Source organism: Eptesicus fuscus, chromosome 8 (assembly GCF_027574615.1).
Source record: "Eptesicus fuscus isolate TK198812 chromosome 8, DD_ASM_mEF_20220401, whole genome shotgun sequence".
NCBI classification, from domain to species: domain Eukaryota; kingdom Metazoa; phylum Chordata; class Mammalia; order Chiroptera; family Vespertilionidae; genus Eptesicus; species Eptesicus fuscus.
In genome coordinates this window covers 29717473-29733393 of record NC_072480.1, presented here as the reverse complement: position 1 = coordinate 29733393, position 15921 = coordinate 29717473, and the positions used below count along the sequence as shown (strand labels likewise).

At 43.1% G+C, this 15921-nt stretch overlaps 1 protein-coding gene across 1 annotated transcript in view; it reads left to right on the top strand.

Annotated features, from left to right (window-relative positions):
• DIAPH3 (diaphanous related formin 3) overlaps positions 1 to 15921 on the top strand; it is a 564474-nt gene that overhangs the window by 80945 nt on the left and 467608 nt on the right. The window contains exon 4 of the mRNA XM_054719838.1: positions 2501 to 2605. Within this exon, the coding sequence (XP_054575813.1) occupies positions 2501 to 2605 (105 nt within the window). The remainder of the gene's footprint in view (positions 1 to 2500; positions 2606 to 15921) is intronic.

The following is a 15921-nucleotide window of genomic DNA, read 5'->3' as shown; positions in this document are numbered from 1 at the left end:
GTTAAAGACTGTTGAGAATCACTGGCTTAGAGGGGAAAAAGATGAAACAAAACAAACCATCCTACCTAGTAAAAGGGTAATATGCAAATTGGCCGCACCTTCACTATGCCTAAGCCACACTCACCAGCCACTCCCACCAGCAAATCAGGGCGAGTTTGCAAATAAACCCAACCAAGATGGCTATAGCCACAGAGAGCAAGGTTTCCCAGGCAACGGAGGAAGCCAAGCTTTCCGCCTGCCCTTGCTAGGCCTAAGCTTCCACTCAAGCTACAAAGTTTCAATTATAGAAGGTAAACAAATCTTAACAGAAATGGCGGCAGCCACGGAGCTGGAGAGAGCAGGCCAGGGTTACCCCCGGCAATGGAGAAAGCAAAGCTTTCTGCATACCCTGGCCAGGCCCAGGTCTCCACTTAAGGCTACAAAGTTTCAATTATAGAAGGTGAATTAACCCCAACAGAAATGGCTGCTGGCCACGGAGCGAGCAGGAGGCTTGGCTCCGTTCCAGGCTACAAAGTTTCAATTGTAGAAGGTAAATAAATTCCAGATACCAGGGCCTCCTCTTGGGTCGCCAGGGTGCGTGGCTGGCCTGCAAACCACCACAGGCCCCTTTCTCAGGCAGCCCCAAGCCCCAAGGGAACCCCCATCCTGATCCGGGACACCCTTCAGGGCAAACCAGCTGGCCCCCACCCCTGCACCAGGCCTCTATCCTATCTAATAAAAGAGTAATATGCAGATTGACCATCACTCCAACACACAATATGTCTGCCCCCATGTGGTCAAAGATCCTGCCCCCATGTGGACACAAGATGGTCACCACAAGATGGCCAGCAGGGAAGGGCAGTTGGGAGGGACCAGGCCTGCAAGGGAGGGCAGTTGAGAGGGACCCAGGCCTGCAAGGGAGGGCAGTTGGAGGTGATCAACCCTGCAGAGGAGGACAGTTAGGGGTAACCAGGCCGGCAGAGGAGCGAAGTTGGGGGCAAACAGGCTGGCAGGGGTGCAGTTAGGCATCAATCAGGCTGGCAGCAGAGTGGTTAGGGGGTGATCAGGCTGGCAGGCAGAAGCGGTTGGGGCAATCAGAAAGGCAGGCAGGCGAGCAGTTGGGAGCCAGCAGTCCTGGATTGTGAGAGGGATGTCCGACTGCCCACCGGGGTCGGGCTTAAACGGGCAATCAGACATCCCTCAAGGGGTCCCAGATTGGAGAGGGTACAGGCTGGGCTGAGGGACACCCCCCCCCCCCTCCGTGCATGTATTTCGTGCAATGGGCCTCTAGTTATTCACATAATGGGATATTACTAATTAGAACAGCCAATAGAGACATTACTAACTACTATCTTTTATTGGAGTGTCAAATGGAACAACTTATAAGATCCTAAATATTTATATCAAGGTGCAATGAAGGGAATTTTGACTTTTAAGTGCTTGAATAGTTTGGTAGCCAAAATCTGAGTCAGCTAATGGCATAAACTACAGTGTCTGATGAATTGTAGCACCCTCTAAAACTTGGAAGACATTTAACTTGTTGGGCTCCTTAGGTGATCCAGCGTTCTGAATTGTATGGCCTCATTTCTAAGTGGATATGGCATTTGTATACATTCAGGTGTTTTACATTGCCTATCACAATAACCCAAGGTTAAGATCAGGAGGAAATCTTATTGAGCTGCCCTTCTCCTTCAGCCTCTTCTGTCTTAATTTCCTTTCCTTTGCCAGAACAGCCTTTTATTTTAGCAACTTAATTGATAGATCCTAGTAACAATTCTTATATTTTTGTGAATATATGTGACTTGTATTTTTAGTGAGGAATTGGCCTGTAGCAACATCTAGGTCACTTAAACCCTTGTTTCGAATGGTGCTTGATCAATGTTAGATTTTTAGGTGGTAACCTCTTTTTATAAGTGTAATTTTTATATAATTTAGAACATCGAGTAAAGTTAAGTAGTTAACGAGTATTTCAGATGTGATGGAGAAGAGGATTAAAACTATAGAATGCTTCACTTATTTGGGGGAATCAGTACTAGGTATTTGACAATAGTTGCTTGTAGTTATCAGAATCTGTAAAGTGGTTGGCTTATTTACTTTTTAATTTTTATGATACATGGAGCAGCTCTTTCAATATGGTACGAGATAGCTTCAGGTACAGTTGTAAAAAAATACACACACACATATGTTGAAATTGTTAATCCTAAATCCTACTGACTTTATGAAAGGCAGATATCTTCAACTGTCTAATTATCTACAGTGATGTGAATGTAATTTTACTAGCCTGCTGTGAATTTAAAAAGCTGTTTTGGTAAGTGTTTTACTTCTGAAGATGATCTAGAATACTTTTTCTCTATACCTCAGCTCTTTTTCTCTCTCTCTTCTCCAGGCAGAACTACACGTAAATCATTCCAAAACAATTAATGCTGCTTTAGTCACAAATTATTGATTTTCCATTCATAGTGTATGTAGAGTGGCTGCTCTACTTAGATTCTAAAATGAGGCTTTTAATTGTGTTTTCCAGGAAGATATGAATTTAAATGAAGATAAGAAGGCACCATTGCGGGAAAAGGACTTCAGTATCAAAAAAGAAATGGTGATGCAGTACATTAATACTGCTTCGAAGACAGTAAGTAAAACTGTCAAGTGGAAAAATCCTGCTGAAACACGTGATTGTATGAAAAACAATGCATTTGTCTAATGAAGTGCGTCAGTTTGTGGGGAACTGGAACAAGAGGTCTTTGAGTGTATAATTAAAGGCACAAGAACTATAAGATTGTTTAATTTAAAAGTAGTTCTCATAACTTTTAAACTGCTTTTATATTTCATCCACTCACATTGCTATGAAACACTGTGATTAGTTGATTTATTTACTGTTAGACAACTTTTCTTAATAGTGAATTAAGATGTTTATTGACTTTATGTCACTTGTAAATTGAGATACTATTTGTATTATAGAAAAGTGAGACTGATTTTATTCTAACTGCTTAAATCCGGATATATTACAGTGGCTTAGAGGCATATCTTTAATGTGAGTTTTCCTATGGAGAAAGTTATCTTGTAGCAGATTATAAATGTAGACATTGAAAGGAGCATTGAGCATTTACTTGGCTACCAGTTCTAAGGAAAGATGAAATATGTGGGTGGAAGTAATGAGTAAATGTTTAAGAAACCATGACTAGCACACAGAATCAATTACATTTATTTCATGGACCAAAAAATGAGCTTGACCAGTCATATAAAAATTGTAAATAAATAGGTTAGATGAAAAATATAAAATGGAAGCTAATGAAGAAGCAATCAGTAGAAAGACAGTAGGAAATGATTTTGGCTGAAATTAAGATAGAATTGGATTAGGGAGAAATTACATACTGGAGTCTCACTGGATACTTTAACCTAAGGCCAGGTTAAATGAATATAAGTTACTTATACTTTAACTCCATTTATTTGCTAGACCAGTCAGTGACTCTCTGGTATTTCTTTTGGAAGAAAGACTCAAATGATGTTTCATTTTTATACATGTCCCATGTTCTTCCAGGCTGAGGTTCAGTTGTAGGAATCACTGAGTACTGTGACTTCAGCTCTTTATATAGATGGGCTCTGTACCTGCTATTGTGATATAAAATTGTCTTTGTCCTTTAATGATACTTGGACATCACAGATTAGCATTAGGAGCCAGTTCTCTTATGTTTTAGATCAATTTATTTATCCTCTGTTTCATCTGGGGCATCTTACTGTACCTCTCTTGTCCTTAATTTCCTCATTCATAAGCTGGAACTAATATCCACATGGTTTGTTGTTAGAATTAAATTGTTTATTCCAAGGTTAAAACAAAACATTTTATTATTATTATTATTATTATTATTATTATTATTTTTAATCCTCACCTGAGGATACGCTTATTGATTTTTCTTTCCTTTTTAAAAGGAAAATGATTTTAGAGGGAGGAAGGGAGGGAGAAAGAGACATTGATGTCAGAGAGAACATTGATTGGTTTGCCTTTTGTAAGTGTCCCCACTGGGGATCCAACTAGAAACTAAGGTGTGTGCCTTGACGGAGAATGGAACCAGCAACCTTTCCGTATACGGGACTATGCTCCAACCAACAGACCCACACCGGCCAGGACTTTTTTTAAAGCCTCACCTGAGGATTTTTTTTTTTTTAACTGATTGAGAGAAAGAGATATGTGTGAGAGAAACATTGATCCATTGTCTCCTGCTCCAACCATCCGAGCCACCCAGCCAGGCAACATAACGGCCTTTATAACGGTGGCTTCCTCTGTGGTAGCAGTGGTGTTAGTAGCAATTGTTTGTTTGTTTTCTTTTGCTTTGTGATTTGTTTATTGTTTGTGCTGTTGAAATTATTATACCATAGTTAAATAAATGTAGATCAGTAAAATACAATTTTACTATTAGTGAGTCTATATGTCTAAGACATTCATTTGTTCATCCATCACATTTATTAAGTTTCTGTGTGTCAGGCACTATTTTAGGCACCGGAGATAGAGCACCAAAATAATCTATCATGTGTCTTATGGAGCAACATAGGACAACACAGAAAGGCATGAAATAGGTGAAATGTGATGTGGAAAAAATAGCAAGGGTTGGGGTAGAGATGGTAAAACTGTTTTATATAGAATAATCAAGGAAGAGTATACCCTGTTTGGGAATTTTAATCCAACAAGCATGAATTCACTTAATATAATTACAAGAGATACAATATTAGAACTGGTTTAGAAAACCTTGTGTTTTAATTCTTGAATTTCAGGTTATAAACAGACTTTTTAATAGGAGAATAAACCATTTTGAACTTCATTATAGTGGGCCTCTTTCAGTTTGTATTCACTGATGTTAAACTTTAATCCTCTAATCATTTTGGACTAAGGTTGGAATTTATTTACCAGAATTAGTTAATTAGATTATCAGGATTGAAATAGATTAGTTATCTAACGTGTGATTAAAGCATTGGCTCATTTAATTAGTATGTGAGGATCATGGCTTTTCCTAAGAGGGTTCTGAGTAATTTGGCAGATGCTTAATGCTGTAGAAAGTTCAAGCTGACCACTCATCTATTTTTTCTCTGGAAGTAGAAACACATTTTATTAATTCTAGGATAAGGACTTTGTCATGACAGTATATTTAGGTTAATGAGTACTTAAAGAGTTTCTCTGAGAAAAACATAATAAAAATTCATCCATAGGTTGTTTTAGAGGAAATGTGGGGAGTTTGTATCAGATATACTTTTGTTATCACTTCAGCCTTATAATTTGCTTTGAGATTCTTTTTTGTAGATAAGCAGTAATATAATTTATATTAAAATACGTTTTTGTTGATTTTAGAGAGAGAGGAAGGGAAAGGGAGAGAGAAACATCAATATGAGAGAGAACCATTGATTATTTGCCTCCCAAACGCCCTCTACTGGGGATTGAACCTGCAGCCTGGGCATGGGCCCTCACAGGGAATTCAATGGCGACCTTACAGTGCACAGGATGACACCCAACCAACCGAGCCACATTGGCCAAGTTGCATTTATATAACTTTTTAGAAAATAGTACTAGGACCTAGTTGATGATTTGAAATGCTTTAGAAATGTTAACTCTCAAAGTAGCACTAACGTAGATAAACTTGGATTTTAGAAGGGTGGAAAAATCAATCAAGTTAAGGTTATTTCGAAGACCTTAGTAAGTTTCAGTTTAGATAGCCAAATAGTAAAACTTTCTTCAGTTAGGAAAGATTAATAAAATTTATTAAGCAAATATCATGTGTAGAGGCTGTAAATGCCAGATTCGCATTTTCCTAACTTCCTAGGGCCGTGGTCAGTAAACTGTGGCTCGTGAGCCACATGCGGCTCTTTGGCCCCTTGAGTGTGGCTCTTCCACAAAATACCACGGCCTGGGCGAGTCTATTTTGAAGAAGTGGTGTTAGAAGAAGTTTAACTTTAAAAAATTTGGCTCTCAAAAGAAGTTTCAATCATTGTACTGTTGATATTTGGCTCTGTTGACTAATGAGTTTGCTGACCACTATCCTAGGGCATGCACATATGACCCAGATTTGGCCAGTACAATCTGATGGCCAGGGAAACTCGGGGCTTCTCAGAAAGGTTTCCCTCCCTCATGAAAGGATCCAGAGCAGGAAAGGCACCTTTTCTGCCATTGAACATGTAAGGGTGAGGGTATGGTTTGCTTGGGATGAAATGTCTTGGAGCTGCTGCTCTGGTCTGATGCAGTCCTGTCTCCAGACTCTTCCATTACGTGCGTGAGGTGATGCGTGCTCTTCTTTAAGCTGCTGTAAATTGGATTTTTGCTTTGCTGCTATAAGCAGCCTGATATACCATCCAGATACACTTTTGCCTATGCAGGATCTCTCTTTATCCCTAATTCATTCTGGAAATTACTCTTTCCATCCAGAGGAGCATCTTAAAAGACCCTCCCCTCACCCATTATACTCAGAGCACAGATGAGAGAGGTACTACGTGGTCCAAGGGCCATTTCCTGGTAAATGAATTGCCTCAGCTGTTTCACAGCAAGTTTATTGGAGAAAACTTCTTCTAAAAGGAATGTTACAGATTTTACTTTTGTTCAATTACTAGCTAGAGGGTCAGACTATTCTGTAACTAGTGGCACAGACCTTGAAAGTAAGATGTGACATGATAGTCCAAATGGAAGTGAATTCATAGTTCCCAAACAGTTTAAGAAAATTCTGGAACAGAGAAGAGGATCTCTTAAGCCACACTTGCCTACATATTTTCCCTATTTTCTAAGTGTAAGGGAACTAGCATTTAATATTTAGAGCTATTACATATCTGTATCTAATTATGGCTTAATCTACTGAGAATAGTTCTCATCTTTCTTTGTGGTTTAATATTATTAATCCTTCTCTTCCTTTAAAATTCTTAAAGCATTGTTTGCAGATATCACTGGTGATTTTTGTAGACAAGATTCTTGTGCTATGAGTAGACAAACCAGGCTTAGGACATCTATAATAATAAAAGCGTAATATACTAATTAGACCGGACAGATGAACGACCTTCTGGATATCCTTCTGTACATCCTTCCGTATGAAGCCGCGGCAGCGGAGGCAACCGCCCTGGCTGGTGGGGGCTGAGGCAGAGGCGTTTGGGGCGATCAGGCAGGTAGGCAAGTAGTTAGGGGCACTCAGGCAGGCAGGCAGAGGCGGTTAGGGGCGATCAGGCAGGCAGGCAGAGGGGTTAGGGGTGATCGGGCAGGCAGGTGAGTGGTTAGGGGTGATCAGGCAGGCAGGCAGAGGCTGTTGGGGTGATCAGGCAGGCAGGCGAGTGGTTAGGGATGATCAAGCAGGCAGAGGGGTTAGAGGCGATCAGGCAGGCAGGTGAGTGGTTAGGGGCGATCAGGCAGGCAGGCGAGCGGTTAGAGGAGCCAGTGGTCCTGGATTGCAAGAGGGATGTCCGATTGCCAGTTTAGGCCCGATCCCGCAGAAATCCCTGTGGGATCGGGCCTAAACCGGCAGTTGTACATCCCCTGAGGGCTCCTGGATTGCAAGAGGGCACAGGCCAGGCTGAGGGACTTCCCCCCCTCCTGTGCACGAATTTTGTGCACCCGGCCTCTAGTATGCTAATAGATTTGCTGCCTTCATGCTAACACTAATTTGCAAGGAAAAGGAAGTTTCCTTTTCTTCTTGATTTTGGTTGATCAAACCTAATGTTTGTGATACCAGTGTTTATGTTAGTGCATATTTTCTTACAGGTGCTTGAGTTGTACTTAGGATGAGCTGGCTCTGGCTACGTTATGTCTGGGTGATGTGAAAGTCTCCTAGACCAGGTTGACAGAAAGCCGTGAACTAGGTTATACAAAACTAGTTTAAACAGTTAATGAATGTGTTAAAAAGGATACCTGAGGGTAGTAGGATTTAGATCAGTGCAATATTCATCCCCCACCCCCATTTTAAAGTGAATAAAACATTCACTTACTTTTCCCTTTTCTTTCTGTCAGGAAGACTCTTCTATTTGTTGTTCCACTTTTAGGCTTTTTCAGAGTAATCTGTGTCAGTGCAAACCTGAAGAAGTCCTGAGAAGCCAAAACTTATATCCCAGAGAGTGGAAGGAGGCAGAGGGTCAGAGTGGATGAGAGGGAGTGAAGAGGGCAATCAGGGAGGCCAAGTGTGAGAGAGAAGACAGGAGAACCCGAGAGATGTCTGCTCCTTTGTGGGGAGGTGGAGTTTTAGGGAGAGAGAAACTTAAGAGTTTTTAGGGAAATTTTGTTTGTGCTACACAGTGTTCAAACCTTTATTATGTCTCCAAGAACCATTCAGTGGAGATAAGCATTTGCTCATCAGTGCTTCTGGAGTCATCTTTTTCTTTTTTCCAATTAATTTTTATATGCAAGATGAGGACCAGCTGAACCTGTTGATTTCTATACAGATTACAACTGTCAGCGCATACATAGTCTTTTCTTTTTATTTTTGGTTGTCCCAATAGAAGTGGATAAAATGCTTTAGAAATTTCTCTTTGAAATTTATACTTCTAGTTCTTCTGTCCTAGCTTGGAATTAAAAGCCCTTATAGACTTCATTCTCCCCACTGCCATCCCCCCAATATGCCATCAGAGTCTGTATCACATCTGCAAGTCAATGATCATTTTACTTAGGCTGGTATATAATACGAATGGCCTAATTTCATATTTCTAAGCTTCTTAATTAGAACATCCTTTACTTCCTATTTGTGTTTAGTGTTTTTCCTTTTTGATGTATTTTTCCAGGGAAAGAAGCAGAATTTCTGTTTTATAAGTGCTCCTGGAAATTTGCTAGCTTCCTTTGACTTTGTTTTAAACTTTTTTGTTTCCCAGTCCATCTGTTCTGCAGTCAGGTGACTGCAAAGGCTCCTTCCAGGATGGATTGGAAAAGTATAGGTAGTGTTTCACTTTACTCCTTGAATCCTTACCTATTTCTGTAGTTCATGCTTAGACTTCTTCAATAAGAAATACAGTTAAATATCAAATATTATAGAACATTACTTTAAAAGTCATACAGAAAATCTATAACAAGTTTTTTAAGCAGTACGTTAAAATGAGTCTAAGTTGAGTTAATCTGTAGGGCGAGAGATACCAAAGAGAAACCAGAGGGTATGGAGTCTGGATTATGCAGAAAGTTTATTTTCCTGGAGCATGCACAACAACCCTCTGTTCAGGGTCAGCTGTGTGTCATTTAAGGACCACAGCATGGATGTCTTTGATGGTTGCCCAGCATGCAGTGCCCTCAGGTACGATCCCTGGCCCACACCTTTCTCAGGTGTGCAGCGTGTGTCCTGCCTATCCACAGACTGGAACTTTTGTTTATGTCCAGTCAAACTGCAGCATTTATTTTCTCTCATAGCACATGATGGGTGTTTAGATCGAGGAGCAGTGTTAGTAGGGTCTCAACAGTTTTTCTTTGAGAGTGGCTTTTCACATGGACTCCCTGACTGGCTTAGAAGATGATCAGCTGAACCTAACAGGTGGGTGTACATCTAGTGGGCCTTCCCTGCTGTGTCCAACAGTGGGAGAAACAGAAAGGTCAGCACACCTGAATCAAGCTACTGGACCATCATCCCCCACGCCCTCCTGCAGGCGCAGTCCGGAAGGCAGGGGGTGTTTGTGTGTCCCCCTGCTCCTGGTGCTGCCCCCCTGCTCCTGGTGGCCGCCCAGGCAAGCCTCCTGTTGGAGAGGCAGTGCACATGGTTGTGCTGCCAACACCTGACCGATGACCGACTGACCGAAAATCCTTCCATCTTTATGTGTCGCTTGTTGAGAATCACCATCACCTGAAGACGTTTCTTTGAAACCAGTTCTTCTAAGGAAAGAACATATAGTTCAATTTAAATTCTCACTAAATTTCTCATTGCCTTGTAGAAATTACCCAGTAATTTAGCTTTTTGGCTCCAATAAGGTTTTCAGGATAGAAAATGAATCACGTTTATTCAGTTGGTTTCGAGGTGTAGTTCCCTTACAGTGAGGAGCATAGTTCAGTTTGACCAGTTTTAACAAATGCATCCAGCTGTGTAACCTGCCCATCATTATAGAAAACATTCTTGTGGTCCCTGAGGTCCACTTTTATTGTGGGGTGAGTGTTTGTGTCCCCCAGTTCATAAGTCAAAGCCCTGACCCTGTGTGAGGGTGGAGGTGGGCTTTTGGGAAGTGGTTAGGATGACTTGAGGTCCGGAGGGTAGGCCATTGTAGGATTAGTGCCTTAATTGGAGGGCAGAGACCCTGGCCTGCCTCACACACTTAGGAGAGACCATGTGAGCACTCATCTGTGGGTCAGGAAGGGGCCGCACTGACCCCAAATTTCCAGCTCTAGTCTTGGAAACTACCCCCTCCTCCCAAACCTTGAGAAATCACTGCGGCCTCTGCTGACTTGTTATGGCCACTAGAGGTGGACTAGAGCTACCGGAAACCCTTTAAGCCTTTCCAGACCTGACCCCCGGAGGCAAGTGCTCCTGTTTCTGCCACCACTCCTTATATTTGCCTCTGTGAAACCTTTTAACGGAGCTGAACTGCAGCCTGCCCTTTGTGTCTGGGTGTCTGGCTGGGGTTCCTGCGTCACCACTCACTCCTCCTGGGGACATGCCACAGGTGCTGGCCTGGCCTCTGGTGGAGCTGGGGGTTTCTCCGGTTTGGCTCCTGTGACTAAGGTTGTGCATATTCTTGTACCCGTTTTCTGTGTCATGTCTCATTTCTCTTGGGAAGATACCTAGGAGTGGAGCTGCCTTTTGGGTGCTTCATGGGCTGAGCAGCAACTTTAGTTTGCATCTCCTTAAGCTCACTGAAGCACACTTCCATCTGCTTCTTTTTTTGTACCTCTGCTCTGAAGTGTCTGATCAAGACTTTGCCCTTTATATACTAGAGGCCCGGTGCACGAAATTTGTGCATGGGGTGGGGGTGTCCCTCAGCTCAGCCTGCACCCTCTCCAATCTGGGACCCCTCTCACAATCCAGGACTGCTGGCTCCCAACTGCTTGCCTGCCTGCCTTCCTGATTGCCCCTAACCACTTCTGCCTGCCAGCCTGATCACCCCGTAACCACTCCCCTGCTAGCTTGATTGATACCTAACTGCTCCCCTGCCAGCCCGATTGCCCCTAACTGCCCTTTCCTGCCAGCCTGGTCACCCCTAACTGCCCTCCCCTGCAAGCCTGGTCACCCCTAACTGCACTCCCTTTCAGGCCTGGTCCCCCCCAACTGCTCTCCCTGGCAGGCCTGGATCCCCCGCAACTGCCCTTCCCTGCAGGCCCGGTCGCCCCAACTTTCCTCCTCTGCCAGCCTGGTCACCCCTAACTGCCCTTCCCTGCAGGCTTGATCGCCCCCCCAACTGCCCTCCCTTGCAGGCCTGGTCCCTCCCAACTGCCCTCCCCTGCTGGCCTGATCGCCCTCAACTGCCCTCCCTTGCAGGCCTGGTCCCTCCCAACTGCCCTCCCCTGCTGGCCATCTTGTGGGGCCATCTTGTGTCCACATGAGGGCAGCCATCTTTGACCACATGGGGGCAGCCATCTTGTGTGTTGGAGTGATGGTCAATTTGCATATTACTCTTTTATTAGGGTAGAGGCCTGGGGCATGGGTAGGGGCCAGCTGGTTTGCCCTGAAGGGTGTCCCGGATCAGGGTGGGGGTTCCCTTGGGGCATGGGGCAGCCTGGGCGAGGGGCCTGTGGTGGTTTGCAGGCTGGCCATGCCCCCTGGCGACCCAAGCGGAGGCCTTGGTATCTGGGATTTATTTATCTTCTATAATTGAAACTTTGTAGCCTTGAGTGGAGGCCAAGGCAGGCCAGGGCTGTGGGAGCTTGGCTTCCTCCATTGCCTGGGGCAACTCAAGCCTCCTGCTCTCTCCAGTTCTGTGGCTGCCGCCATTTTTGTTGGGATTTAGTTATCTTCTAAAATTGAAACTTTGTAGCCTGGAATGGAGGCCTGGGCCAGCCAGGGAGTGCAGAAAGCTTGGCTTCCTCCATTGCTGGGGAAACCCAAGCCTCCTGCTCTCTCCGTGGCCACAGCCATTTGGCTGGGTTAATTTGCATACTCACTCCTGATTGGCTGGTGGGCGTGGCTTGTGGGTGTAGTGGAGTGATGGTTAATTTGCATATTACTCTTTTATTAGATAGGATATACCAGAGGCCTGATGCACGAAATTTGTGCAAGAGTATGTCTTTCTTCCCCCGGCTGCCAGCACCGGCTTCCCTCTGGCACCCGGGACCCGGGCTTCCCTTACAGCCCTGGCTTCGTCTAGAAGGTCTTCTGGAAGGATGTCTGGAGGACATCCAGTCTAATTAGCATATTACGCTTTTATTATTATAGATTGGGTAAAACAATTTCTACAAGGCAAGAGAAATTTGGTGAGAAAGTAAATTGAACTGCATGTTCTTTCCTTAGAAGAATTGGTTTCAAAGAAACGTCTTCAGGTCATGGTGATTCTCAACAAACCACACATGAAAGTGGAAGGATTTATATATATACTAGAGGCCCAGCGCACGACTTTGTGCACGGGTGGGGTCCCTCTGGGTGACCTGCAGGGAATGGGCTGGAACTCGCAGTCCAACGCCGCCTGCAGCTCCTACCTGCCGCTCCCGCTCATCCCGGCCCCACTGTGCCTGCTGCAGGCTCGCGCCCAGGTGCTCGCCAGCTATGAGCCCTGTCTCTGGTGCACTCCCAAGGGGAGTGGCCTGCAGGATCAGGCTGAAACCGGCTCTCTGACATCCCCCGTGGGGTCCCGGATTTTGAGAGGGTGCAGGCCAGGCTGAGGGACCCCACTGGTGCATGATCGGGCTGAGGAGGGACTGCGGGAGGGCTCCAGGGCATGTCCGGCCCATCTCGCTCAGTCCCAATTGGCTGGACCCCAGCAGCAAGCTAACCTACCTGTCGGAACATCTGCCCCCTAGTGGTCAATGCACGTCATAGCAACTGGTCGACTGTCTGCCCCCTGGTGGTCAGTGCATGTCATAACAACTGGTTGACCAGTTGACTGTCTGCCTCCTGGTGGTCAGTGCCTGTCATAGCGAGCAGTTGAGCATCCTTAGCATATCATTAGCATATTATGCTTTGATTGGCTGTTCAGTTCTGCATTTCAGTCTACTTGCATATTACCCTTTTATTATATAGGATGTATATATATGAAATATCTTTTTATTGATTTTAGAGAGGGAGAGGGAGAGAGATAGAAACATAGATAAGAGAGAAACATTGATTGGCTGCCTCCTGCATGCCCTCCACTGGGGATCTATCCTGCAATGCAGGCATGTACCCTGGTTGGGAATGGAACCAATGACCTCTTGGTGCATGGGATGACGCTCAATCCACTGACCAGGCCACCCTTTTTAAGATCAAGTTTTAAAAGTCTTTTATGTCTTGTGGATACAAGGCTTGTCAGATTGCATATATTGCAAATATTACCTCTCATTCTTTGACGTACCTATTCATTTTACTAATGGTCTACAGTATTTTTAAAATTAACTTAAAACATAAATTGAGTTCATATGTGTAGGATTATAGATTCTTGTGTGTGTTTGTGTGTGTGTGTGTGTGTGTGTGTGTGTGTGTGTGTGTGTATACATAGTGTTTAAAAGCATCTTGCAGGGTGTTACCCTGGTACCGGTTCTGGCTCAGTAGGGTATGATGTTCTCAAGCATGGAGGCCCTGGTTTTCTGTAGCATTGTCCTTCTAGGCATATACTGATCAGAAAAGAATTGTGTTTTGAGAAAATATTATTCATATGTTTGGGTTTGTGTATATTTTCTCTAGATAGAAAATCTAGTGTTCATTTGTTTTAGTATCAATTTGCTAATATTGTTATAACAGTGGGGGCATGTTCATACTTTTCAGTGTCTTTTTTTAGAGTTCAGTTTCATGTTAATTTGGAAAGCATTATCAGAGACAGGTAAATCAAGCTGTTCTTTATTTTTTTTTTTTTCACTTTTCATCACTGTTTTTCTTTAAAAGGTTTGTATTTTAATCATTGGAAACATAGAAGAACCAGACAGTTTTATACATTCTTGCTAATTAAAGTTAATGTGGATTATTTTTTGCCTTCCATTTCAGGTCAGGAATTTGATCAAAGCGCTGTTCTAACATAAAAGCATAGTAAAAATTTGTGGCTGGTACTTGGCATAAAATGTATTAATGAATAATACCCTTGCTTGAGGTACTTTGCCTGTTTATCTCCAGGTCTTGCTTGCTGACAAGGAGAAAATTTCAGAGCCTCAGGGCAATGAACCAATTTCTTGTTAAGAGTATTCCCTAATAATCTACCTGGCACTTTAATTTCCATCTGTGTCTATATAGGACAGGCTTTATTTATGTACAATTAAAATGATCTTCCAGCAGATCAAATTCATCCAGCTTCCTTATGAGTCATTTCTGGGCAGCACCAATGGCGTATACTGCTCTTTGCTATTACTGTGATGTGTTTTGTTTAGGCAAGAGGTGGTAGTGAAGAAAACGGTCATCTCTTCTTTTTTTTATAGGAAAAAGTATATTAGGTTCAAATTAGAATTGTGTATTTTTGGTCTTCTAAACATATTTTAGTTATTTAAGAAAACTTTTCTTTATTATTGTACTTTAAAAAAAGACTTGCCAGATATAAAAACATCGTTATTATTAGTAAAATTTACTAGAATTTTAGAGCTTGACATTGTCAGTGATGCTTACATTGACTGTGTCATTAGAGGTCATCTGAGATTGTCTTCATCTTGATTATTTGAGTTATTTCTTGGCCTAGGATATTGTCCTATACCCATGCTTTTTGGATTTTTATGAATGTAATTAAACTTGTTATGCCTGATAACTGCAAAAGTAGTGAAAACTTTGAAAGTGTCAGAAGGAAGAGGCCTGTGGTTATGATGGAGATGAAAATGATGAGAAACTACCAATATGGAATGAACTTTTTGAAAGAAGGAACAGTTCTGAGGAATAAGTGAAAAATTGAGAAAGTGCTATATATATATAATTGCCTTTCAGTAAACATAGGGGAAATGTAAATTGATGAAATGAGGGGAAAACTAATCAAGAACAATGGCTCACAACCTGGATATTCATTAGAATCATCTAAGGAACTTTAAAAATCACAGTGACTGCCCTAGCTGGCTTGGCTCAGTGGATAGAGTGTCAGCCTGTGGACTGAAAGGTCCCGAGTTCGATTCTGGTTAAGGGCACATGCCAGCGTTGCAGGCTCTGTCCCCAGTGCAGAGCATGCAGGAGGCAGCCAATCAATGATTTTCTCTCATCATTGATGCTTCTATCTTGCTCTCCCCTCTCCCTTTCTCTCTGAAATCAATAAAAATATATTTTAAAAAAATCACAATGTCTGGGCCCTAATATTTAACAAGTAAGCCAGAATTCCTGTAGATGGGGCCCAGGTATCAGTATTTAGTAAAGGTCTCTTGGTAATACCAGAGGATGAGAACTGTTGGGCTATATATGACATCACTAGATGTTCTTTATTGTACTGTTCATTAAACAAAAGACTAGAAGTTGGTAGAATTTAAAGGCTAAACCTGGTGTACTTTTACTAATAAAACTTATCAAGTCACTGTGGTTTCAAGTCTAGTTTGCATATGCATAATATCAAAATGAGTGTTCAGATGGCATACTATATAGCTACTAAGAAATTCTACATGACACTTGGCCACTTGTAGAAATATATATCCTATATAATAAAAGGGTAATATGCAAATTGACCCTAATGGTGGAACAACCGGTCGCTATGACGTGCACTGACCACCAGGGGGCAGACGCTCAATGCAGGAGCTGCCCCCTCGTGGTCATTGCGCTCCCAGAGGGGGAACTCCGCTCAGCCACAATCTGGGCTGACGGCTGTGAGTGCAGCAGCAGTGATGGCAGCCTCTCCCGCCTCCTTGGCAGCGCTAAGGATGTCCTGACTGCTGCTTAGGCCCTTTCCCCTTAAGCCACAGTTGGACATCCCCCGAGGGCTCCCAGGCTGTCAGAGGGATGTCTGACTGCC